The sequence below is a fragment of the Rhinoderma darwinii genome, chromosome 3 (genome assembly GCF_050947455.1).
Source record: "Rhinoderma darwinii isolate aRhiDar2 chromosome 3, aRhiDar2.hap1, whole genome shotgun sequence".
NCBI lineage: Eukaryota > Metazoa > Chordata > Amphibia > Anura > Rhinodermatidae > Rhinoderma > Rhinoderma darwinii.
Genome location: NC_134689.1, coordinates 391383200 through 391408327, shown reverse-complemented (window position 1 = coordinate 391408327; position 25128 = coordinate 391383200). Strand labels below are relative to the sequence as shown.

Sequence of the window (25128 nt, the reverse complement as noted above, 5' to 3'; positions counted from 1 at the left end):
TAACTTCAAAAATAATAGCGAACATGACTGTGGAGCGCAGACGACTTAAACTGTCTCGCAACCGTTGAACCCTGTGCCATGCCAAGGCTCGAGCGTTCATAGTTGTAGTATATATTAATGGGGTATTCCCATCACGCAAAGTGAGGGCATCTCGCTAGGATATGCCATTAAATTGCAATCGGTGGGGTCCGAATGCTGGGACTCCCGCTCATCCTAAGTATGAAGGGGCCACAGCGCTGATTTAGTGAATCCAGTGAATGGTGCTTTGCTGCCAGTGGCTGAGAAGAGATGTCGTGCTAAATCAATGCTGTGACCCCTTAATCTTCTGAATCGGTGGGGATCCTGGCATTCAGGCCCCCACTGATTGCAAAGTAATGGCATAACCCAGCGATATGCCATCACTTTGTGTGATGGGAATATTGATCGAAATAATGTCACGTGAAAGTGGCTTATGTCTGATTTGGAGTCACCCTGGAAAATATAAGGCATCATCCACTCGCATCTTTGCGGATAAATTGCGGACCCATTCTTTTCTATGGACCTATGTATACAACCGTGATTTACACAGATCGGTGCAGGTCCGAAAATCCGGACCGCAAAAACTCAGGACATGTCATTTTATGTTCCGGTTTTGCGGATTCACCAATACTGGTGAATTGTTGTGGATCCGTAAATTCTGATGACACATGAATGCGCAACAAGGGTTTTTTGCGGTCTTTTGGACTGCAACGGACCCGTGTTTTTTGCGAACCGCAGCACCAATGCAATTGTGCGCATGAGGCTTAAGATAGAAATATTAAGGAGTATTATGGTTTCAGCAAATTAAGTGTATTTATTTGCATAATGAAAAGTTATGAATTTGTATTCATTTCTTCGAGTATTTGAAGATCTCTGCATGCAGTCATAACCTTCATTGTTTCCTTCCAGTGGATAAAAATGTGTCCTTGTCATGTGATCGACACATAGATGTAGAACTAAATACAGTTATCCGTTGTGTATTGTACCGATCCAGGCACCTGTGTGATGATCACATGACCAGGACAGATTTGTATCCACTGTTAGGAAACAAGGGTTCTATTGTATTAATGCAAGCAGAGATCTTGAAAACATACAGAATTAATACAGATGGTATATTAGAAAATTCTATAACTTTTATCATTAACCTTTTATTTGCTGAAATCATAATACCTCTTTAATTGTATGCAATTTCCCAATACACTGTTTCTACTGCAATCCGGACAGTCAGGGCATGCTGGGAGTTGCCGTTTCACAACAGCTAAAGAGCTACAGGTTGGAGACCACTGCCATAGAGCATCTCCAGAAGTCCGGCAGCTGCTTTTACAGATCTATATTCAGATTTCTTTCTTTGTCAGCAGCGGGACCAACACTGATAATGATGTGTAGTACGGAATTGCTGATGGTGCAGTTCTATAATATATTAGTCTGTGTACCTAAAAAAACTAGTGCTACAACCGAACAGCTATTTAATCCCTCTGGAAAAAGCTTGTCAGTAAAACTTTCCTCTGTGGGCTCAATGTAGTTAAAGAGGCTCTGTCACCTGATTATCAAATCCCTATCTCCTATTGAATGTGATCGGCGCTGCAATGTAGATAACCGCAAAGTTTTTTGTTTTTTTTAAAAACGATAATTTTTGCCCAAGTTATGAGCAATTTTATATTTATGCAAATGAGCTTTTCAATGGACAACTGGGCGTGTTTTCTCATTTTACCAACTGGGCGTGTTTACTGGTTTTACCAACTGGGCGTTGTGAATAGAAGTGTATGACGCTGACGAATCAGCATCATACACTTCTCATCGTTCCCACCCAGCTTCTTTCACAGCAGACAGCGTGACGTCACCCACAGGTCCTTCAACCTTGGCGTCGAACAGAGAAGATACATCGGCTCCAGGCGTCCGAGAGGGTAATATGCTCGTCTCTAGGGAGTTTACTATGCTTACCTGCACATGGTAAGCCTGTACCTGTACCCTTCTCAGACGCCTGGAGCCGATGTGTCTTCTCTTGTCCTACGCCAAGGTTGAAGGACCTGTGGGTGACGTCACGCTGTGTGTCTGCAGTGAAAGAAGCTGGGTGGGAACGATGAGGTCACCCACAGGTCCTTCAACCTTGGCGTCGGTAAAACGAGAAAACACGCCCAGTTGTACATTGAAAAACTCATTTGCATAAATCTAAAATTGCTCATAATTTGGGCAAAATGATAGTTTTAAAAAAAAAAACAACTTTGCTGTTATCTACATTGCAGCGCCCATCACATTCAATAGGAGATAGGGATTTTAGAATCTGGTGACAGCCTCTTTAAGCCTCTATTCCAGTGAAGCAAGCTGTGTGAGGGGCACATTCTAAACCCCTGTATTCGAGGATGGATTAAAAAAAAATGATCCCCCTTTACACAGGATAGTTCATAATTGTCTGATCGCTGAGGGCCCCCCCCCACCGATTGTGAGAACACCGAACCCTCCATTCCTTCTCACTGCTCGACCGTAGTGAGGAGGAGCTTAAATGTAGTGGCAGTCGAGCATGCGCCTCCCGCTCCATTTAATGTCTATGAGCGTGATTGAATCAGCAGTGCACGTGCTCAACTGCGGCCTCATTCAATGTGCTCCTCCATTCGGGTGAGGAGAAGCGGAGGTTTCCGTGTTCTCAAGATCAGTGGGGTCCCAGCGATCAGACAATTACAGCCCATCCTGTGGATTCTGGGAATAGCCCTTTAACCAGTTGCTTGAAATAGCGGTGTCCGTTTTTGCACCACTAGACACTCAGACCAACATCCACTGGACCATCATGCAGAACTGCTTGGTATGAGTCCCCAATGGTCTGTCATTTTTTTTTTTTGGGGGGATTTGTCTTTTTATACAGAATGGAACAGAATGTTTCAGTTTTCTTCGCGGAAACAATAGCGTAGTCAACTACGCTATTGTTTCCGCAAAGAAAACAAACTTACGGAACGGAAACCATATTCAACGGAAGCATTACCATTGAATCGATGGTATTGCAAACGGAAGCTATGGTTTCTGTTTGGCTTTCCGTTCATCGGTTCCTCCGATGGAAAGGTCTAATGGAACCGATCAACGGGAGCCCAACGCTGTTGTGAACATTCCCCAACAGCCACATAGTGAATAATCTGCTAAGCCCCATCCAGTGTGGGAAAGACTTGGAAACGGTAACAGGAAATGGTTCATCATGGGACCTAAATGAAAACCTAAACATAGGACATTTATAAGGTTACGCTCACATGTAGCGTAAATACTGCGGATTTTCCGCAACGGATTTAGTTGCGTAAAATCCACAGCAGAGTGGATGAGATTTCAACAAATCTGCTTTTTTGTTGTGGGTTTTCACCATTGAATTCAATGGGAGGTAAAACCTTCAACAAACAGCAGATGTTTTCGGTGGAAAAGCTGCAAGTCCGCAGCAAAAATTGCAACTCAGAAAAAAAAATTTTCTTATACTTACCCAGAATTCTCTGTTTCTTAGTCCAGGCTGGCCTCCTGGAATGAAGCTTTATCCCATGTGACCGCTGCAGCCAATCACAGGCTGCAGCGGTCACATGAGATGAAACCTCATCCCAGGAGGCCAGTCTGCAGGACGTCAGAGGGTAAGCAGTTTTTGGGTTTTTCCCTCTTCTGTTTTCCGCAGCGGACATTCCGGCCGAAACACTGCACCTCAATTTGGTGCTTTTTTTTGGCCAGAATTTCCTATGGCAACCAGGGCGAATACGCGGTGTACCTTTACGCAGCATATACACCCTGTGTGAGCGTAGCCTAAATATTTTTTTTTTCCACAAAAAAGAACCTTTGGAATTGTAGAAATAATGTCCTTAAAGGGGTTTTCTGCTTCGGACAAACCCGGGTCTCTTGACCATAAGCTGATCACAAAGTGCCCCTCTGTTAGGACTCTCCGTAAACCGCTGTAATCTGTGGGGGAACCTGGCAGTACGTGTTACATTTTTCTGGAGCGTCATCACAGGAGAAATCAAGCATTACACAGTGCCCATCCAATCTATTGTCTGTGTAATGCAGGATACTACAGCTCCTCCAGGGCAAGAGACACTCTTTGTAACCGCTCTCCACTCTGGCCAAGAGATGAGGATCCTCAACAGGGGACCCCCTCTATTTACTCAGAATTCCCTAATCGGGTGTATGGAAATACATTTTTTAAACTGGACAGGCTCTTTAATGTAAATTTACACTGAGGTAATCAGAATTTTGCTCTACATTGCGATGTTTATGAAAAAAAAACAACACAAAACTTGTATATAGTAACTTGGATGTTACATTTACTTTAAAGAGAACCTTTCACCTCCCCCATACATGTGTGGCTGAGTGCAGCAAGTAATGGGGAGGGCTGCACAAACCCTGGGGCACTTTACATTTTTTTTCTACCTCCGTTATTTAGATATCGGTGCCGTTATATTTGGCGGCCAATATTTAAATAACCCCCTGAACTGTCAACGGGGCGTGTACTGGCAAGCGGGCGTGTTACTATGGCTGTGACACTGTCCAATGAGATATGGACAGTGTTACAGCAAAAGCGAGGAGAGAGAGAGTGTGCGTGTGCGCGCGCACCCTCTCCAGCTTTTAAGATCATTTTTCCGAACTGGCAAGGGGGCGTGTCAGTGCTACGGACCGTGTAAGAGCTGGGGAGCGCTTGCACTGTCCATAGCAGAGACACGCCCCCTTGCCAGTTCGGCAGACAATACAAGACTGATCTCTCGCAAGAGCTGAAGAGATTAGAGCGCACTCTCCTCTCCACAGCTCTTACACTGTCCGTAGCAGTGACACACCCCCTTGTCAGTTCGGCAGAAGACTAATCTTGGAAGCTGAAGAGCGTGTGCGCGCGCGCACACACTGTCCTCGCTCTTGCTGTAACACTGTCCATATCTGATTGGACAGTGTCACAGCCATAGTAACAGCATAGTTGCCAGTACACGCCCAGTTTACAGTTCAGGGGGTTATTTAAATATCGGGCGCCAATTATAACGGCACTGATATCTAAATAACGGAGGGAGGTAGAAAAAAAATTTCAAGTGCCCCAGGGTTTGTGCAGCCCCCCACCCCCCATATTACTTGCTGCACTCAGCTACACATGTATGGGGAGGTGAAAGGTTCTCTTTAACGACTTTTTTGCGTACCTCTTTTATTCTTTTTTTTTTTTTATATCTTTACATAAAGTACTCCGTTCGCAACCTAGAAAACTCTCTGTCTCACTCAGATGGTTTCAGCACAGAAGCATTCAACCTCAGTGGTGAGTATGTTGTCAATCTGTTGAAAAAGTAAATGTAACAAAAACTCTAGTAAGCGGTTTCCCTTTAATATGAGACTGGCAATTAGTGAGTGGTCAAGTAAAGCCGGCTGTACACAGAACAATTTTCTCCAGAGCAACTCGGAATATATTACACCCATACAATGGAATTGGACATATAGAGAGGTTGTTTAAAGTAGGCAACCAGTTAAGAAGATCCAATTAGCAATATGATTGGACTCCCAAGAATCAAAGATCAGTTTACTGTTTTTGTTTTGTTCTCCTTACTGAATTTTTTTAACCACATGACGACGCAGAACAGGAATACTCGTCCTGTTGATCGCGTGGGCACACCAACTGTTCTCAGAGTAGGACACAATCTTGACTATTGGTCGGCATGCAAGTAATAACCGATGAATTTTAATATTTCAGCCACAACAGTGAAAGAGAAGTTTAAACGTTTCATAAAGCGATTGTCTCGTGATGGAACTTTTAATACATGTACGGAGAAGTCAATCAGGTGAATACTGTGGATTTTTAATATTACAACTTAAATACAGTAGGACAGATTTTGGAAGTGTATAAAAACTGTCATTAGTTAAAAGGGTCTCTGATCACAGGCTTTCTCACTGCTGGGACCTTCAGTGATCGGCTAGAATCTGGGAGAGAATCCGGCAGTAATTGTTCAATTCCCCTGCAGCACCACCATAGGAGAGATGAAGCATTACAGGGTTCTTGTTGGCTGAGGCCTTTATAGACGAGGGATCATCTTTGTAGCCGCCTGCCTCTCTGGCTTCGATGTCTAGTGCTCTGTACATACTGCATTTAGGCTTTATATTTGAAGTATACATCAGGAAGTGCCCCTGATATATATACCAACGTGCCCATAGGCTATCATTATCTAAACCAGGGGTCTCAAACTCGGCCGGGTAAGTGGGCCGCATATAGAAAAAATGGGAAGTTGATGGGCCGCATTACTTTCAAATTTGATACAATACAAAATTATTGTTAATCAATTAGTTATTTGAACTATTATAACACTATATTACTATAATAATAATTATACTACATTACTATAATAATAGCGCTAGGTTTAAAGAGGCTCTGTCACCAGATTTTGCAGCCCCTATCTGCTATTGCAGCAGATCGGCGCTGCAATGTAGATTACAGTAACGTTTTTATTTTTAAAAAACGAGCATTTTTGGCCAAGTTATGACCATTTTCGTATTTATGCAAATGAGGCTTGCAAAAGTACAACTGGGCGTGTTTAAAGTAAAAGTACAACTGGGCGTGTATTATGTGCGTACATCGGGGCGTGTTTACTTCTTTTACTAGCTGGGCGTTCTGACGAGAAGTATCATCCACTTCTCTTCAGAACGCCCAGCTTCTGGCAGTGCAGATCTGTGACGTCACTCACAGGTCCTGCATCGTGTCGGCCACATCGGCACCAGAGGCTACAGTTGATTCTGCAGCAGCATCAGCATTTGCAGGTAAGTAGCTACATCGACTTACCTGCAAACGCCGATGCTGCTGCAGAATCATCTGTAGCCTCTGGTGCCGATGTGTCCTCGCTCGTCTGACACGATGCAGGACCTGTGAGTGACGTTACAGATCTGCACTGCCAGAAGCTGGGCGTTGTGAAGAGAAGTGGATGATACTTCTATACACAACGCCCAGCTAGTAAAAGTAGTAAACACGCCCCGATGTACGCACATAATACACGCCCAGTTGTACTTTTACTTTTCAACACGCCCAGTTGTACTTTTGCAAGCCTCATTTGCATAACTACAAAAATGGTCATAACTTGGCCAAAAATGCTCGTTTTTAAAAAATAAAAACGTTACTGTAATCTACATTGCAGCGCCGATCTGCTGCAATAGCAGATAGGGGTTGCAAAATCTGGTGACAGAGCCTCTTTAAAATTTGAGATTTTTCTCCACGTGCTTATTTCAACAATCCAGCTTTCCAGTTTAAGTGTCGCTAAATGCAGTCCGGCGGCTCAGTTAGCACACATGTCAAGATTGGGCAGCCCCTTTTTAGATAGTGCCGCAGTGCCCTCTGTGGATGCTGCCGCAGTGCCCTCTGTGGATGCTGCCGCAGTGCCCTCTGTGGATAATGCAACACACCCCTAGATAAGGCCACAGTTCCCTCTGTAGATAAGGCCACAGTTCCCTCTGTAGATAAGGCCACAGTTCCCTCTGTAGATAAGGCCACAGTTCCCTCTGTAGATAAGGCCACAGTTCCCTCTGTAGATAAGGCCACAGTTCCCTCTGTAGATAAGGCCACAGTTCCCTCTGTAGATAAGGCCACAGTTCCCTCTGTAGATAAGGCCACAGTGCCCTCTGTAGATAAGGCCACAGTGCCCTCTGTAGATAATGCAACACACCCCTAGATAATGCCAGTGTTCTCTTCAGATACTGTCACACACCCACTTGTAGAGGCTGCCACAGTGCCCTCTGTAGAGGCTGCCACAGTGCCCTCTGTAGAGGCTGCCACAGTGCCCTCTGTAGAGGCTGCCCCAGTGCCCTCTGTAGAGGCTGCCCCAGTGCCCTCTGTAGAGGCTGCCCCAGTGCCCTCTGTAGAGGCTGCCCCAGTGCCCTCTGTAGAGGCTGCCCCAGTGCCCTCTGTAGAGGCTGCCCCAGTGCCCTCTGTAGAGGCTGCCCCAGTGCCCTCTGTAGAGGCTGCCCCAGTGCCCTCTGTAGAGGCTGCCCCAGTGATGTCAGGGGCTTGCCCAGAGCTGGAGTCCCAGGCAGAGCGCTAGTAGGCTCTTCCTGGGACTCCAGCTGTGCTCCTGACATCACTGGAACTCCTGCTCTGGGGAAGCCCCTGACATTGTCGATGTATGGACAGCGATGTCAGAGGCTTCCCCAGAGTCCCGGAGCAGAGCCGATAATAGCGCTCTGCCCGGGACTCCGCTCTGGGGAAGACCCTGACACACTGTCCATATATGGGCAGCGATATCAGGGAATTCCACAGAGTCCCGGAGCAGAGCCGACACCAGCGCTCTGCTCGGGACTCTGGCTCTGGGGAAGCCCCAGACATCGCTGTTCATATGTGGACAGCGATGTCAGTGAATTCCACAGAGTCCCGGAGCAGAGCAGACACCAGCGCTCTGCTCGGGACTCCGGCTCTGGGGAAGCCCCAGACATCGCTGTTCATATGTGGACAGCGATGTCAGGGAATTCCACAGAGTCCAGGAGCAGAGCCGACACCAGCGCTCTGCTCCGCTCTGGGCAAGACCCTGACACACTGTCCATATATGGGCAGCGATGTCAGGGAATTCCACAGAGTCCCGGAGCAGAGCCGACACCAGCGCTCTGCTCGGGACTCCGGCTCAGGGGAAGCCCCAGACATCGCTGTTCATATGTGGACAGCGATGTCAGGGAATTCCATAGTCTCGGAGCAGAGCCTCTACTATCGGCTCTGTCCCGCGGGCCGCAGATGACAGCCCCAGGGGCCGCATGCGGCCCGCGTGCTTGAGACCCCTGATCTAAACATATGCCATAGATTTGGCTGGTTTATGTTGGTATTTATTTGAACTATAATCAAAAGTGTAGTCAACTAACCTTTACAATAGAACTTGATTCAGCAAAATAAATAAATATATATATATACAGTGTGGCATGCAGGATTTTTCTGTTTTACAATAGGCAGAAACGGTGACGTTACTAAATGTATAGACATATAGTTGCAAAGGTCTAGTGGATGCCTTAAACGTATGCACCAGTGCAGTGTGAATCTAGCCTAAGACTTCATTAGTGGTCTGATTCATAGCAGTTTGCACCCCTTTGTGTTATTAACCAAATCTTTTCATGATTAATACCTTACACTAGGTCCTACAAAGTGAATTAGCAGTCTCCCCTAATAGCCCCTGTGTCTAAGAGTCCAGCGGTGGCACTATAGAACTGAATGGTAGTTACGGAAACCGCGTAGCTCAGCGAGCTACACTGTTTTCTCCATCATAGTCGGGAATCAGACGCGTCCGCCGTAACACACAGCGGAGGAACGGGGTTTAGGGGCCGTGTTCTGGAGATGAATGCAGGTCCCACCTGTGTGGACCGGCATCTATCTGACATTTATGGCAGGCAGGATTATCTAGACGAGCACCTCTAGTGATCGGTATCGCTGTGTATCAGCCTCACGCTGACAGGTCAGCGTCAGAGGCTCAGAGGTAGCCACGCCCATTAAGAATCGCCGGTGGCCAAACCCACTTGGCTAGCCGGTGGCTCATTTCCATATTAAGCGCTAAATTAAAAAAACAGCTGGGGGGGGAATGATTCTTTGTTTAATAATGATGTGGAGCCCAACCTAGCAGACTGCAGCCGCACCTCACTATAACACCTCGTACTATATTTATAACTCTACTGCTATTTAGCAGAGTGGTACTCCTCTATGTACATCGGTTGCATAACCTGCAGAGACCACTTTGGGTATTTAATTAAATTTTTTTACTATTATATTTAAGATTAGTAAAGGTTTTGTTTTATTCGCTATTTAATTCTGCTGTTCAGTATCGTGGAAATAGGGCATTTTGTCCATAGTGGTATTTCGATATTAATTATGGATGTTATTATAGTGTCTTTTGTTTTGTAGCTATTGGTAGTCACCTGCTTCTCCTACTTGAGTTGTAATGTAAGTCAATATAGCTGACCTCCTTGGACATGAAAAGAAAACATTTTGGTATATTTTTGTACCCGCTGAGACACAGAGGTGTTTGAAGTGTAAATGATGGTGTGCACATTGTATAGTTGGAAGAAGCATAGTTAGGTGTCTCTCATTTTTTGGTAACCCATACTCCACATTGTTATAGACAAATAATGTTAGAACTTTATTCGCTTCGTTAATGTGTGTGTGTTGTTTTTTTTTTTAAAGTTTCATGCCAATTGAAGAATTAGAGACTGCTCAGGCAGAAATCACGGAAACCATCTCAAAGTAAGTGGTCCAATTCATGATCTCATCTTTCATTATCGTAAATCCTTCTACACGGGCCAATGGTCGGGCAAACAAGTATTCATATGAATGCTCATTCCCGATAATTGCCCTGTGTAATCGCTCGTTCATCCGCTGATCGAATCGTTTATGCAGCAGAAAATATTATCGTTGTCGGCAGCGCCTCTCCCTGTGTAAACGGGAAGATGTGCTGCCGACATGATGGTAAAGCATAGGAACGAGCGATCGTAGTAACAATCGCTGGTCCCCAAGCATTACTAATTATAACTCCTTGTGAAAGAAGCAACCAAGCCCCGATCAGCGAGCTGTCTTGTTGATCGACGCTCGATGCTACGGCTGAAATTGGCCGGTGTAACCGGACTCCTTACACATCGCTTGAGGTTTTGCCCCCCCCCCCCCCCACACACCATCAAACAGAGCCTCAACAGAGCTCCCTTTGGTAGTTAAAGAGGTTATCAAAGACTATGGAAAATACAGAAAAGTACCTGTATGTGTCTGAATTCTCACCAGGTGATGCCACCACAGCTCAGAAGTCATTATAAAATTATAAAACAACGATGATTTTATAGCCTACATAAAAGATGAAACCAGTCGACTAACGAACGTTTGCTCGTCTCGCAGCTGATCGCTGGCCTGTTTACACATAGTAGAACCTGTAATTAATCCATTGTCATCACACATAACACAGATCTGTGAAACGGGATCCCTTCAGATATAGGGAGGAGGGAGAGCAGGGAGCAGAGGTGATGTGTGACATTTCACACTCCAGGGAGAGTAGATAATCATGTGTTCAGAATACGAAACATCACACGAGCAGGAAATAACACCTGCAGTCTCATGACCTGCTCCTGGTAAGACCAGCTTACAGAGACCTCACCCACAGACCGCACATTAGTAAGTAATAGATCTTCCTGCATAGAAACAATCTGCACATCGTTTTTTACAACTGGATTACATCTTTTTAAAAGGTTGTCCCAGAACCTACAAAGTTCACCTATACACAAGATAGGTGATTATAGTCTGATCGCTGGGGGTTCCAGTGCTGGAAGCCACATTTATTGTGAGAACAGGGGTCCCGAATCACCAGATCCTCCTCCACGTCACCTCCCACCGTGCGGATGAGTTTAAATGGAGCGGTGGTCGAGCACGCGGCTGTTTCCATCAATCCCATCGACTTTGTATGTAGCGGTACTGCACATTATCTATTCAATGTCCTCCTCGCTGCGGTCAAACAGTGAGGAGCAGCAGAGGGTTTGGAAGCCCGTTTCTCGCAATCGGTGGGTGTCCCAATGGTGAAGCCCCTAGCGATAGACAACTATCACCTATCCTGTGGTTAGGAGATAATTGCCGATTCTTGGAATACCCTTTTAAAGCAGTCTCCCCCTCCCTTCTATTAGTAAAAATTGTGTCCCATGCTCTTCTAGAGCCAATAATCACAGCAGTGTCCTCCTTATGTAAACATTAACCGCAAGCCGATCCCACCTCCCTAGTAGTCATTGATATCAAGCCTCCTCCCAGTCGTCATAGCAACTCTCCTTCAGCCCCCTTAACTCTCAGTAGTCCCAACAAGAGTTGTCCAGCACCCCTTTCCCAATAGTCACAGCAAGTCTCAACCAACTCCCCCCTCCCGTTGCATAGTCACAGGGAGCACCTGGACGCCAAATGCAGAACCGGCAGAAAAACAAAACCCGGTCGCCAGGGCATTTTCTAGGGATTTTCTGGCAACAAGGTTTTATCCATCCCTTGTCTATACTGACAATATGTTTTCTTATCTAGTCTAAGTCTGGTGTAAAAGTATAAACCAGTTCTAATTCTTCTAATCCCGTGTAACATTCAGAATCTTTCATGACTTTTTGTAGTCGTCTCTGACGATAGAGAAAAGTGAAGCCTTCTGGTACAGAACACGCCATCAAAACAAGCGTGGATAATTGTTCACATTTTGATTTGTCTTTTTTTTTTTCTTCTCCATGATGGATCTAAGAGGAGAACTTCAAAGACTTTCTGGTGTAATTAATGGGATAGGAGAAAAATCATCTGAATGCCACAATATTAGGAAACCCATGACTGCTCTAGCAGCGGCAGCCGCAAGTGTTTCACAGGCAATAGAGACAGAATAGTCTATTAATTGCCCATCTTCTCTAGACATTACAACACGGGTCAGCAACCTTGTGCGCTGTAGCTGTCCCCCGGATGCTTGGCAAGCCAATAGCTGAAGTCACTAATACAGCATATCTATAAAGCCACAGTCAGGCACGGTTAGTACAGTGAGGCCCGAACCACAGACATACTTCTTTTGAAGTAGCGTTCTTTTGATCAACGTACTAATTCCGGATGATTGACATTTTATTACAGCCTTTGTAGCTAAGTCTTCTGTATTCTCAGGTTCGCTACCGAGTCCAGACGCTGGGAAGAGCTCCTCGAAAATTACAAAGAGAAAGCCGATGTCTTAACCAGGTACGTTTTATTGAGAGGTGTGGAAAGCAGAATTATTTTTATAAAACTAGGTGTTAATATATCTTATATTGGGGAAAATGGCATCTTCCGCAGCTTCCAGCGGCCTGTAATATCCTCGCTGCGTCTGAGGCTCCGAAGCGTCAGACCAGTCAGTGCCCATGCTGACTCCTGTCTACTGCCGAAAGTGCCTACAAGGGGCCATGAGCATCAGAATTGGACCATGGAGCAATGGAAGAAGGTGACCTGGTCTGATGAATCTCGTTTCTTTTACATCATGTGGACGGCCGGTGTGCGTGTGTGTCACTTACCTAGGGAAGAGATGGCACCAGGATGCCCTACGGGAAGAAAATAAGCCGGCAGAAACGGTGTGATGCTCTGGGCAATGTTCTGCTGGGAAACCTTGGGTCCTGACATTCATGTTTAATGTTATTTTGGCACGTACCACCTACCTAACTAAACAGACCAAGTACACCCCTTCGTGGCAGCAGTATTCCCTAATGGCAGTGCCCACTTTCAGCAAGGTAAGGCGGCTTACCACACGGCAAAAATTGAGGATGGTTTAGGGACATGACAAAGTGTTAAAAGTGTTGGCTTGGCCTCCAAATTCCCTTGATCTCAATCTGATCGATTATCTGTGCGATGTGCTGGAAAACTAAGTCTGATCCATGGAGGCCTCACCTCACAACTTACAGGAATGAAAGGATCTGCTACTAACGTCTTGCTGCCAGATACCACAGGACACCTTCAGAGGGGGAGTCCGTGCCTCAACGGGTCACAGCTGTTTTGGCGGCATGGGGGGGGGGGCTACATAATATTAGGCAGGTGGTTTTTATGTTATAGCTGAACAATGTGTACTTGGGCACTGGACTCCGTTGAGAGAGCCAGGGGAATATGGACTTTCCAAACTGAGCTTCTTTTATAGAAATTTAATTCCGCAACAAATTTACTGAAACAGCAAGGTCTCACTATGTATTATATATGCCATATGGCCAATAGTATGTGGGAACTCTTTTAATTATTGATTTTCGGTGTTTCAGCGATGAAATCTCCATAGAGAAACCTTGCTAGTAGTATGGGTCATCCGGAAGAGCTCAGTGACTTTTAAACGTGGCACTGCCATGGGATGCCACCTTTGACACAAGTTAGTGAAATTTCTCATCTGCTAGATCTGCCCCAGTAAGTGCTATTATTGTGAAGTGGAAGCGTCTAGGAGTAATAACAGCTCAGTCACAAACCGAGACCACACAAACTCTCTGGGACGATAAGTGCTTCAGCGCGTGGCATGTAAGAATCGCCTATCCTCAGTTACATCACTCGCTGCAGAGTTCCAATCTGCATCTGGAAGTGACATCAGCACAAGAACGGTGCGTCCGGAGCTTCATAAAAGGGGTTTCCATGGTCCAGCAGCTGCACACGAACCTAAGCTCGCCATGCTCAATGTCAAGCGGCTGCTGGAGTGGTGTAAAGCACGCACCACTGGACTTTGGAGCACCATGTTCTTGAGTCATGAAATGTCTCACTATCTGGCAGTCTGATGGAGGAATCTGCGTGTGGTGAATGCCAGGGGAAAAGACATTTTACACAATTGTAGCTTCCAACTTTGTGGCAACAGTTTGGGGATTGGCCCTTTCCTGTTCCAGCACGACTGTGCCCCTGGGGACACAGCGAGCTCCATAAAGACATGAGTTTGGTGTGAAGGAACTTGAGCGGCTGCACAGAGTCCTGACCTCAACCCCATACCTTTGGGATGACTAGGAACACATGTTTGGGAGCCAACATCAGTGCCTGACCTTACAAACCCTCTTCCGACTGAATGGACACAAGTTCCCACAGAGTGCAGGCTGTTATAGCCACTAAATGGGTCCCTTAACTGATGTGATCACCCATGGTTTTAAAATTGTATTTCCAAAAAGCTCATATAGGTGTGATGGCCAGGTGTCCGCATACTATTGGCCATATAGTGTATTTTATGTCAAATTTATGCAGTAGAAAGGAAGCTTCAGCTGTGTTCCTGTCAGTGACTCTTGAGGATGGATCTGCTTACATTGATTTCTATAGAAGCACGGTCTGGTGGGGACATAAGAGAAGGCAGGTGTCCAGGTTTCATGACATTACACATTAGATACGACTTCTACGCATCACTAATAATTGCCTGAACTATGGACAATAAATATATTTTTATTTAATAAAAAAAAATTCAAGTTTTTAATGAATTCTAGACATCTTAAAATAATGGATTGTAACCGTGGAAGAGCCAAACTATTAATCCATCAACTGTTTAACGTGTCTCTCTGGGATGGTCCAAAAAAAAGGGAATTGAACAGCGTACGGGATACGCTCCGCTTGTGGAATATTTCTGCAGTAATTCAGTTCCTGAGGGCAGATTTTGGAAACTGGCTAGAGACGCTGATTTCCGTCGAGGCGAGGTATGCATACAAAGAGCTCTATTTGAAAGCGCCTCTATCTCGAATGAGCCGAATATCAAGAAATACGTCAGCCCTTCTAGTCACAGTCCCTAAAGACTGTCCTCGGGAACTAAATGACTGACATGAATGTAAAAACATATTCTACAAGCTGAGCACACCTTGTACTCTGTTCTATTCACTTTATTTGTACCATGCCAGAATTGATCTTTAGAGGGAAGCCATATTGTCTGAGGTGCTGTAACAGCAGTTCCAGAGATTTTCTTTAAAAACTGGAAAACTAAGTAAAATGCGAACTATTGAATTACATGGGAGAGTGAAGGTATGCTGTGTCATGTGCGGGAGGGGAGGAGGGAGGAGAAGCCGTGCTGTCACAATCGCCACGGTCAGTGGTGGATCCTGTGTTATCCGATTCCAACTTTGTAATTGAGCTGTTAGGCTGTGTTCACATTAACATTGCCGTTCTGTTGGAGGTTTCCATCAGGTTAACCCCTCAACAGAAAGGCAAACTGAAACTTAAGCTTCCGATTACCTTTCTATTGATCTCAATAGAGACGGAAACCTTGAAGGAAGGTCCAGCCAGTTTTACATAAATATTTATATTTAATTTAGATAGAAAGTAATTTTCTAAAAATATTTTTCATTTATTTTTGGTTGTATTTTTTCTATTGTATATAAAATTCAGTTTTCCATGTTAGGCTATGTTCACATCTGCGTTTTGATATTTCCGTTGCTCTGCTCCGTCATAGGAGCAAAGCAATGAAAATACTGGATACAGCGGTTGCCTTGTACCACGGACTCCACCGGCGGTCTGTGAAACCCATTGACTTCAATGGTTTCCGTCAGGGTGTCTGTGCTATTGTTTCTGGTATTTTTGTCGAAATAACGAGGCTTTAAACGCAGATGTGAACTAGGCCTAATCCTAATATTCTTGATTATACTTTAGCATAAGCAATATTTACCCTCTTGTTTCAAAAGGCAGCTTGAGGAAAGTAAAGTGAATAACAATCCCCCAGCCAGCGTTCTCGATATTCCATCTTCCCAAGATCAAGTTCTTCAGAGCAAACCAGACTACAGTGCACTTTTGCACCAGCAGGGGGCAGTAATTGACTGCATGGATATTGTGGTATGTTTCATGTTGCAGAAATTGTCTCCTTTTCATGGTCAAATGCAAAATTAGTATTACCATTCCCTCCCCTGAGAAGAAGTTTTTTTTTTTTTTTTATATATGTGTGCAAGTATGTTTATGTGATGGGACTCTTCTTCACAAGAATGCTATTATGATAAAGTCCATTATGATTAATTTCACCTTTACAAAACTATTAGTAACTTGTATAATTAAAGAGTCTCTGTCACCAGATTATAAATTTCCTATCTTGTACATAATGTGATCGGCGCTGTAATGTATATTACAGCAGTGTTTTTTATTTAGAAAAACTATTATTTTTGACAGAGTTATGACCTATATTAGATTTATGCTAATGAGTTTCTCAATAGACAACTGGGCGTGTTTTACTTTTTGGCCAAGTGGGCGTTGTGGAGAGAAGTATATGACGCTGACCAATCAGTGACCAATCGGTGTCATGCACTTCTCTCCATTTATTTACACTGCAGATCGCGATATATCTATATCGCTATGTGCAGCCACATAAACACACTATAACGTTATTGCAGTGTCCTGACAATGAATATACATTACCTCCAGCCAGGGCGGGACGTGTATTCAGAATCCTGACCACTTCTGTAGCGTCTCTGTGATGTACAGCACAGCGAGATCTCGCTGTGAATGACAGTTTACAGCGTAATCTCACGAGACTACGCCTACTATGCTGTAAATCACGGAGACGCTACAGAAGTGGTCAGGAGAATGAATACACGTCACGTCCTGGCTGGAGGTAATGTATATTGATTGTAATGACACATGAGTACACAAGTGAACTGAACTATGATTAGTATAGGGATCTACGGTGATATAAGTTCAGTTCACTTGAGCAGTGTGGAGTTTGCGTCTTACGTTGTAATACGGATTCTAGATGCAGCAACACCCTGTAAACGCTAAGATATATGCAAACATTGAATATCTGGATTATTTAAAATTGCAATACTGATATTTACTCTCAAATGTCACATTTTGATCATATTGTGTGAGCCCATCTGCCATGACAAGGCGACCTCCTATAGATGGGTCCCTACGCTAAACATTATACATGTACATTGCGACACTCGCCTCTCTCCAAGTGAAGGACCGGCAATTGACAAGTGTGGATGGGTATGCGCTAGGCATGGACCCCAGATCTTGAAAACTTTTGCTGGGCATTAGGATAATTGTAAGCAGTTCATTGGTCATGAAGTTATCCAATCGAGTGAGCTCTTGAGTATGGAATATATGGTTTCTTCTAGGCATGAGCTGTCGTTTGTTTAGCTGATAGAGCGAAAAGTAAGGAACCGGTGTTGCATTCAAGAAAGGGTGGAAGATTTCTGGTGCAGTAAAGCTAGATGTTTTTTGTTTGTTTTTTAACCCTATGGGCGATTTTCGATTTTGAATCTCAATTTTTTTTATTACTGGTAAATAAACCGAAATAAATACCAAGAGATCATTTAATAAATTATTTTCTTTATATAAATAACTTTTTCACATATATTACTATAATAATTGTATGTAACTTCACAACTTTTAACCTCTGCAAATACTTTATCAAAAATACTATTGGAAAAACATCCATCTAATTGATTATAACTTCTGTTTTCCCCGGCAGGGAACAGGTTAACAGAATCTATAATCAATGATGCACTGCGTGCGCTAACACCCCTACGTGCCCGTCACCACCTCAGCCGGTCTGCAACATTGCAGGCGAGAGCAGTGTAAATTGCAGCAGGGCCAGGCAGATAGTGCTGAGCGGGCACTCTGGGGCGAGATTACATTATAGTGTCTGAGGTCTGAGCAGGACCCTGTGCAGTACCACGATGTGTTGTTAAATAAATTACATTAAGGCTGGATTCACATGACCGTGATTGGACCGTGAAAAACGGTCCATGTGGCAGCCAGATTTCCTGGCCTGACCACGGTACATGTGAACGGCACTCCTGGTATCGTAGTCATTTAGGCTACAGTCACAACTCATTGAAAAAAAATGGCCAGTAAAAGCTGATCAATTTTCAGTTTTTCATGTCCATTTTGCATCAGTCTCTCCAAATGGATTTCCTTTGTCAGGGTTTTTTTTGTCCTGATCCCCTAAAAACACCAGTGCCCATATAGGTAGTGCCGCAATGTCCCTGTAGATAGTGCCGCGACGTCCCTGTAGATAGTGCCGCGACGTCCCCATATAGTGACATGGCCACCCCCCATATAGTGCCACACATCCTTGCAGATCTCACCCTCCCTCCTTGTAAATCGCAACACCCCCCCCCCCCCCCCCATCCTTCTTGTAGATAGCAGACACTGTAGCTGCCACTAGGGGCTGAATCCCCGGCAAGAGGTTGCTGACACTTTGACCAGGGATACAGCTCCTAGTGGGTGCTACTCTGGTGCTATCTACAAGGGGGGGCGGTTGTGCAATCGGCAAGGTGGGGTGTGATGCCCTCTGCAAGGGGGTGTGTGGTGTGATTTGCAAGGGGGGTGTGGTGTGATCTGCAAGGAGGGGTAGTAGCTACAGGGCGGTGCGGTTATATATACACTAGGAGTCACTGCTGTTCTGTTGTACTGTATCGTTTTGTTCACTACAGAACAGCAGTTCCGTAGGGAAGCAGAGATAGTAGTCCGGCCTCTACGATAACATTGCAGGCCATATGACAGTGCAGCCTGTGATTGGATGCAGCGGTCACATGGGATGAAACGTCATCCCAGGAGGCCGGCCTGCAGGAAGAAGGAGGGCGTTCTGGGTAAGCAAATTATTTTATTTTTATTTTTTCCAGAGTTGCGATTTTATTCCAAGCATAATCGCAGAGATTAAGTCACAACACTTGGCTTTCTGTTGCTGGTTTTGCATCCCCATTGAATTCAATAGGGAAAACCTATGCAACAAGAAATCAACAAAAACGCAGCATAAATTGACATGTTACGGGATTAAATTCTCCACCGCAGGTCAATTTATTAATGTTTACGCTGGGTTTTTTTTTCCGCAGCGTGGGCATGAGATTTTCTAAATTACATCCACTTTGCTGCTACTGTAAATGCTGCGGAATTTCCGCACACCATTCTGCAGCGTTTACGCTACGTGGGAACCCGACCTAATGTCTCCTTCTCGTAGAAGATGAGCTTACAAAATGTCATTAAAATGAGCGCTTAGAACCTCACATCTATAAGTATAGTAAATCTAGCAGTAATGGGATTTGAAATAATCCAGATATTCAATGCGCCTTATATCTTCGCACCCGCCAAGTGCTGCGGCATCTTTGTGTTTGTTTGCTATTGCATTGCAGTCACAGCAGATTTGTGCCTTCACATTTGTTTCATTTTGTTAGAAGTTGCCGACTAACTTTGTCGTTTGATCTCAATATGAGATTTTACCACACCCGTAGTATAAAATAGAGCTCTCTTTTATGTGTGTGTATGTCTAACTGTAAATATTCTAGATTTATCAATCTGTAAAGCATAATTTGCCCCTTTAACAATATTTCACTGTTATAAGGGGTTTTCCGAGATCAGGAAAAAATTGGCCAGTGTTCGAAAAGCCATAAAATAACACCTGATAAATCGGTTGCCGCTCGTTCTTTGTTTACTGTGCTGCATTGATGCTGTACCCATATACCCACAGGACCACTGCAGCCAATCACTGGCCTACTGAAACTTGTGTCGTACACCACTGAGACCAGTGATTGGCTGGAATGATCACGTGTATACAGGCACGTCATTGCTCCAGCTGAACAAAGGCCGACGGGGGCCAGCGGAGCAGCAGGGGATTTATCAGGTAAGTTATGGGTCTTTTTTTACTTGATGGCATCCCCTTGGCCAATTTTTTTCCGATTTTGGAAAACTCCATTAAGTAACCTTGCAGAAGTTTAGCTATTATTGTTTTTGTTGCTTCTTAGTTATTTTGTCAATTCATACACACAGCTGCTTTAACCCCTTCAGGATCAAGTTCATTTTGGCCTTCAGAACCAGCCCGTTTTTTTTTTTTTCAAATCTGACATGTCACTTTATGTGGTAATAACTTGGGAATGCTTTTACCTATCCAAGCTATTCTGAGACAGTTTTATCATGACATATTGGACTTTTTTGTGAAAAACACCAAAATTTAGGGAAAATTTTCAAAAACTATGATTTTTCTAAATTTAAATGTATCTGCTTGTAAAACAGATTACTATGTAATACCACCCAAAATAATTACTAATTACCATTTCCCATATGTCTACTTTAGATTGGCAGTGTTTTTTTTTAACATGCTTTAGCAGCAATTTCTCACATTTTCAAAGTTTTACCAGAGAAACACAACTCAATATTTATTGCCCAGATTCTGCAGTTTTTAGAAATATCCCACATGTGGCTCTAGCGTGCTAATGGACTGAAACACAGGCCTCAGAAGCAAAGGAGCACCTAGTGGAATTTGGGGTCTCCTTTTTTTTGAAAAATATATATATTTGAGGCACCATGTTAGGTTTGAAGAGGTTTTGAGGTGCCAAAACAGTGGAAACCCCCCAAAAGTGACCCCATTGTGGAAACCACACTCTTCAAGGAATGTATCTAGAGGTCTAGTTAGCATTTTGACCCCACATTTATTTTTTTTTGCTAAATTTATTTGAATTAGTCTGTAAAAATGAAAATTTTGTTTTTATCTGAAAAAACATAGAATTTTATAATTTTTACAAGGAATAAAGAAGAAAATGCACCACAACATTTGTAAAGCAATTTCTCCCAATTACAGCGCCATTTGGATTTTGGAGCGCAGATTTTGCTAGAATGGTTTTCGGTGCCATGTCTAGAGGGGCCAAAACAGTGGAAACCCCCCAAAAGTGACCCCATTTTGGAAACCACACCCCTCAAGGAATCTTTCTAAGGGTATAGTTAGCATTTTGACCTCACAGTTTTGTTTCCTAAATTAATTAATTGGAATTCGTCTGTGAAGATGAAAATCGACTTTTTTTTTTTTTTTTTTTTTTTTTAAATAGAATTTTTACAAGGAATAAAGGAGAAAAATTACTCCAACATTTGTAAAGCAACACTCGTTCGTCTGCTAATCGTATCGTTTTAGTTGCCTAAAATATTATCGCTCGCGGGGAAAAACACTTTCGCCTCCCATTGAAATCAATGGGAGGCATTTTCGGCCATTATTTTTGGCGCGTTTTCCGACACAGTTTCCGCGTCAGAAAACTCTGTGAATTTATGCTTCAAATTATGGGGGGCGTCTTATGGTCCAGTGCTTCCTATAGTCTAAAAAATCTGGTAATATCTGCTGTGTTACGTAAGACATTGAAGAGTTCAGTCGTTTTTATATATGAGCAATCTTCGAGCTCTGACAGATTTTCTGAAGACTTGTAGCAGGTGCTTCAGCCCCCGAAATGGAGAAATAATTGAATATGTCAGGAAGAACAGCTTAAAATTACAGCAATATGTGCTGTGCAAGTTAAAATCACTCCAATTCGTAGTGCCAAATAAGACGGAGCATTTATAGGAGATTTCATAACCACTTCACGATCCTCAAGTTATTTCACTTAAAGTCAAATTGAACCTTTACTTTTGAGTAAAACTGTCAGAAACAAAAAAAAAAACAAAGCCATTTTGCAGTATCTTGTCATTTCGACAAATCCCCTCATTCTTGTGACGTAAAACCCTGTTGGATCAGGTGCTGTAGGTCATACTGTTAGCAAGAATTAGGATGCCCGGAACAATGGAGAGAGCAGGCAGGGGGATATTTAGGTTAACGTAGATACCCCTTCCCCCCCCCCCCCCCAAGTCATACTCAGAGTGTGCAGAAAACATAACTATAGGGAGTTATTTACAGGATCTTCACACTGAAGGACTAAGGCTGCCCCTACACATTAGAATAATGTCAGCCAATATAATGTTTGGGGGCATCCCAACTGTCCCCAGATTAAACGGGGATCTTTGTTTTGGCAGGAAATTAGCTGCAGTTAGAAGTTCCACGTTCTCCTGGTTGTTCAGATGATAGATGTTTTATGTGCAAAGTCAAAAACTGGCAGCGCTCCAGGATGTCAAGGTGAAAATCAAGTGTAGAACTTTTATTCTATAGAAGGCGACGTTTCGGTTCAACACAAGTGAACCTTTCCCAATCGGTTCAGCTAAATTTAATTTGTCCCTTTAGACACAAGGAGAAGAAAAATATTGCGTTCGCATACCAACAGGCACTATTAGGACAAAAATATTGGGACACACCACTTAATCATTGAATTCAGGTGTTTTATTCAGTCCCATTGCCACATATGTATAAAAATGTAGTCACCTTTACAAACATTTGTGATCGAATGGGTCGCTGTAAAAAGCTCATTGAATTCCAGCGGGGTACTGTAATAGGATGCCACTGTTCCCATCTAGATATTCCACCATCAACTGTGAGTGATGTTATTGTAAAGTGGAAGCGTTTACGAAATACAGCAACAAAGTTGTAGAATACGTAACGTTACAGAGCGTCGTCGCTGAGGAGCATAAGTCTCCAACGCCCTGCTGACTCAATAAATGCAGAATTCCAAGATATTGGGGGAGGAAGGATAATGCTATGGTCTTGTTTTTCAATGTTTGGCCCCAGCCCCTTCGTTCCAGTGCTTCAGCACACCAGGACATTTTGAACAATTGTATTCTTTACAACTTCGTCGGAACAGTTTGGGGTTCGGCCCTTTTCTGTTCCACCATGACTGTGCCTGTGCACAAAGCAAGCATAAAGACATGGTTTGGTGAGGTTGGTGTGGAAGAACTTGACTGGACCACACAGAGCCCTGACTTCAACCCCATCCAACACTTTTGGGATGGACTAGAACAAAGATTGTGAGCCAGAACCTCTCATCCAACATCCGTGTCTGACCTCAGAAATGCCCTTCTGGACATAAATTCCCACAGAAACACCAAAAAGTCTTGTAGAAAGCCTTCCCAGAAGAGTAGAAGCTGTTTTAGCTGCAAACGGGGGACCGACTCCATATTAACACCTATGGATTTAGAATAGGATGTCATAAAAGCTCCTGTAGATGTAATGTGTAGGTGTCCCAATACTTTTGTCCATACAGTGTAGCATCTCTGCTAGAATAAAAAGTCAAAAAATGGAATGCATTACAAGAATGTCAAAATTGCCCTGCACAGCCAATTTTTTTATTAGGCAAAAAAAAAACAGGTATTCAATTTTTCTTTTTCCTCCCCGTCGGAGAACAGCTAGGGTTGGCATCACATTATATTGTCAACAGATCCTGTTGATTTCAGTAGGATCCTTCTATCAATCTAATGTGTATGAGGGCTGCTCCCACCTCTGCTGTTAAGAGGAAACAGGATCTGGCTGTTCAGCTTTTAACATGCCGATCCTTTGTTGGGCTTGAAGTGATAATCGTCATCATGGCTGTTTGGCAGCTGCTTATCCTGCTCTCCCTATTGCATGTTTATGGTAGAGCTGAACAGTGCTTGACCAACAGCTTGCGCAGTGAAGTAAGGGCCTGTTCACATCAGCGTTGGCTTTCCGTTCCGGGGTTCCGTCTGAGGTTTCCGACGGAATCAACAGCGGAGTCGACTGCGCTATTGATTCCATCGGAAAAACGAAAACCTGCCGGAATGGTGACGAACGGAAACCATTAGCAATGTTTCCATCTCCATTGATATAAATGGTGACTGAAACGGAAGCTGTGGTTTCAGTTTGACTTTCCGTTGCGGGGTTCACCCGATGGAAACCTCCGACAGAACTCCGGAACGGAAAGCCAACGCTGATGTGAACAGGCCCTAAGGTGTACCGGCCTCTTAAGCAATTTCTGACTTTTTTTTTAGGCAAAATGATAAAACTGACCGTTTTAAGGAGGGGACATGTTTTCGGACACTAAACCCCAGCAGAACATCGACATGCTGGTGGTTTAGTACCATAAAACATAGTTTAAGGTACTCAACCAGGTTCCCTTTAAAGTAGCTCTTCAATGTGTAGCTTATGGACTACTGTCAACCTCACATCTTAGTTTTGTGATGACTATACCATGAATGGTAGGGATGTTACAAGGCAGTTACACTTGAATATTTCGGATATGAGTGGATGTAGACAGGAAGTTTTATCAAGATACTGACAATATTTACCTAAAAACGAAAGATCTAACTTATTTCCTATATTTATAGGGATGTGCATTCACGGTAGTAAAGTCTCTGATAAGTATACGATATGTATATAGTAATAATAATTGCATTATTACTCCTGTGTTTTATTGAAAGATTTCTTCTTTATTTCAGCTGGATAACATTCAACAGTCAATCAATTTGTTAAACTCCTCCTTAAATGAAACCACTTCCCACATACAGCAATTGTCCACACAACTGAGTAGGTTTTATGTTGTCTGGTAAACATGGGGCATGAGGTTTTCTGGTTACATTCCAAGATCTAAACTTTCCTGCTTTCATTTTCAGGATCTCAAACTTTTCAGCCAATGGAAGACTCACCGGTCCGAACATTTTTGAAATTTTATAAAAAATGAAAAAACGCGAAGCGTAAAATGTAGACCTAGTCAACGTAAGGTGACATTCTTGTAACGCAGAAGTTATGAGTTTTTAATCTATTGTATATATGATAATGTACATTTATTGTGATCATGTTTGTAATAAATTGGAATAGTCCATGTGGTGTTTTTCTCTTTATTGGTGATTTGTTAGTAATCATTGTGCCGGTCTCCTAAATCTAGGATACAGATATTTGCACATTCAAAGCCCCAGGACAACAACCCCGCACACACCTACACCTCAGTAAGGCCAATTGTGTAGTGATTGTCTTTTATTGTGCCATGCTGCCTTTGGAAATCTTATCCCCATGTACTGACTTTCTGCTAGGTTAGTGGTGGGCTTGTGATCATTTATGGCAGCCAGTCAGAACATTCAGAGCTGCAATGTAGAGCTTGGTAGTCACAGTGTGGCACACT

At 43.6% G+C, this 25128-nt stretch overlaps 1 protein-coding gene across 3 annotated transcripts in view; it reads left to right on the top strand.

Annotated features, from left to right (window-relative positions):
- The window catches only part of DSN1 (DSN1 component of MIS12 kinetochore complex), a 29058-nt gene extending 4235 nt beyond the window's left edge, over positions 1–24823 (top strand). For 2 of the 3 annotated variants that reach the window (XM_075858950.1, XM_075858949.1), the window contains exons 4-10: positions 5191–5263; positions 5693–5780; positions 10133–10192; positions 12593–12664; positions 16066–16213; positions 24449–24536; positions 24623–24823. In XM_075858950.1, the coding sequence (XP_075715065.1) occupies positions 5191–5263; positions 5693–5780; positions 10133–10192; positions 12593–12664; positions 16066–16213; positions 24449–24536; positions 24623–24690 (597 nt within the window). In that variant the 3' untranslated portion in view covers positions 24691–24823. Of the gene's footprint in view, positions 1–5190; positions 5264–5692; positions 5781–10132; positions 10193–12592; positions 12665–12757; positions 13186–16065; positions 16214–24448; positions 24537–24622 lie in introns of those variants that run through there. The other variant, XR_012882567.1, reaches the window with a different exon arrangement.
- Positions 24824–25128: the final 305 nt, after the last annotated feature.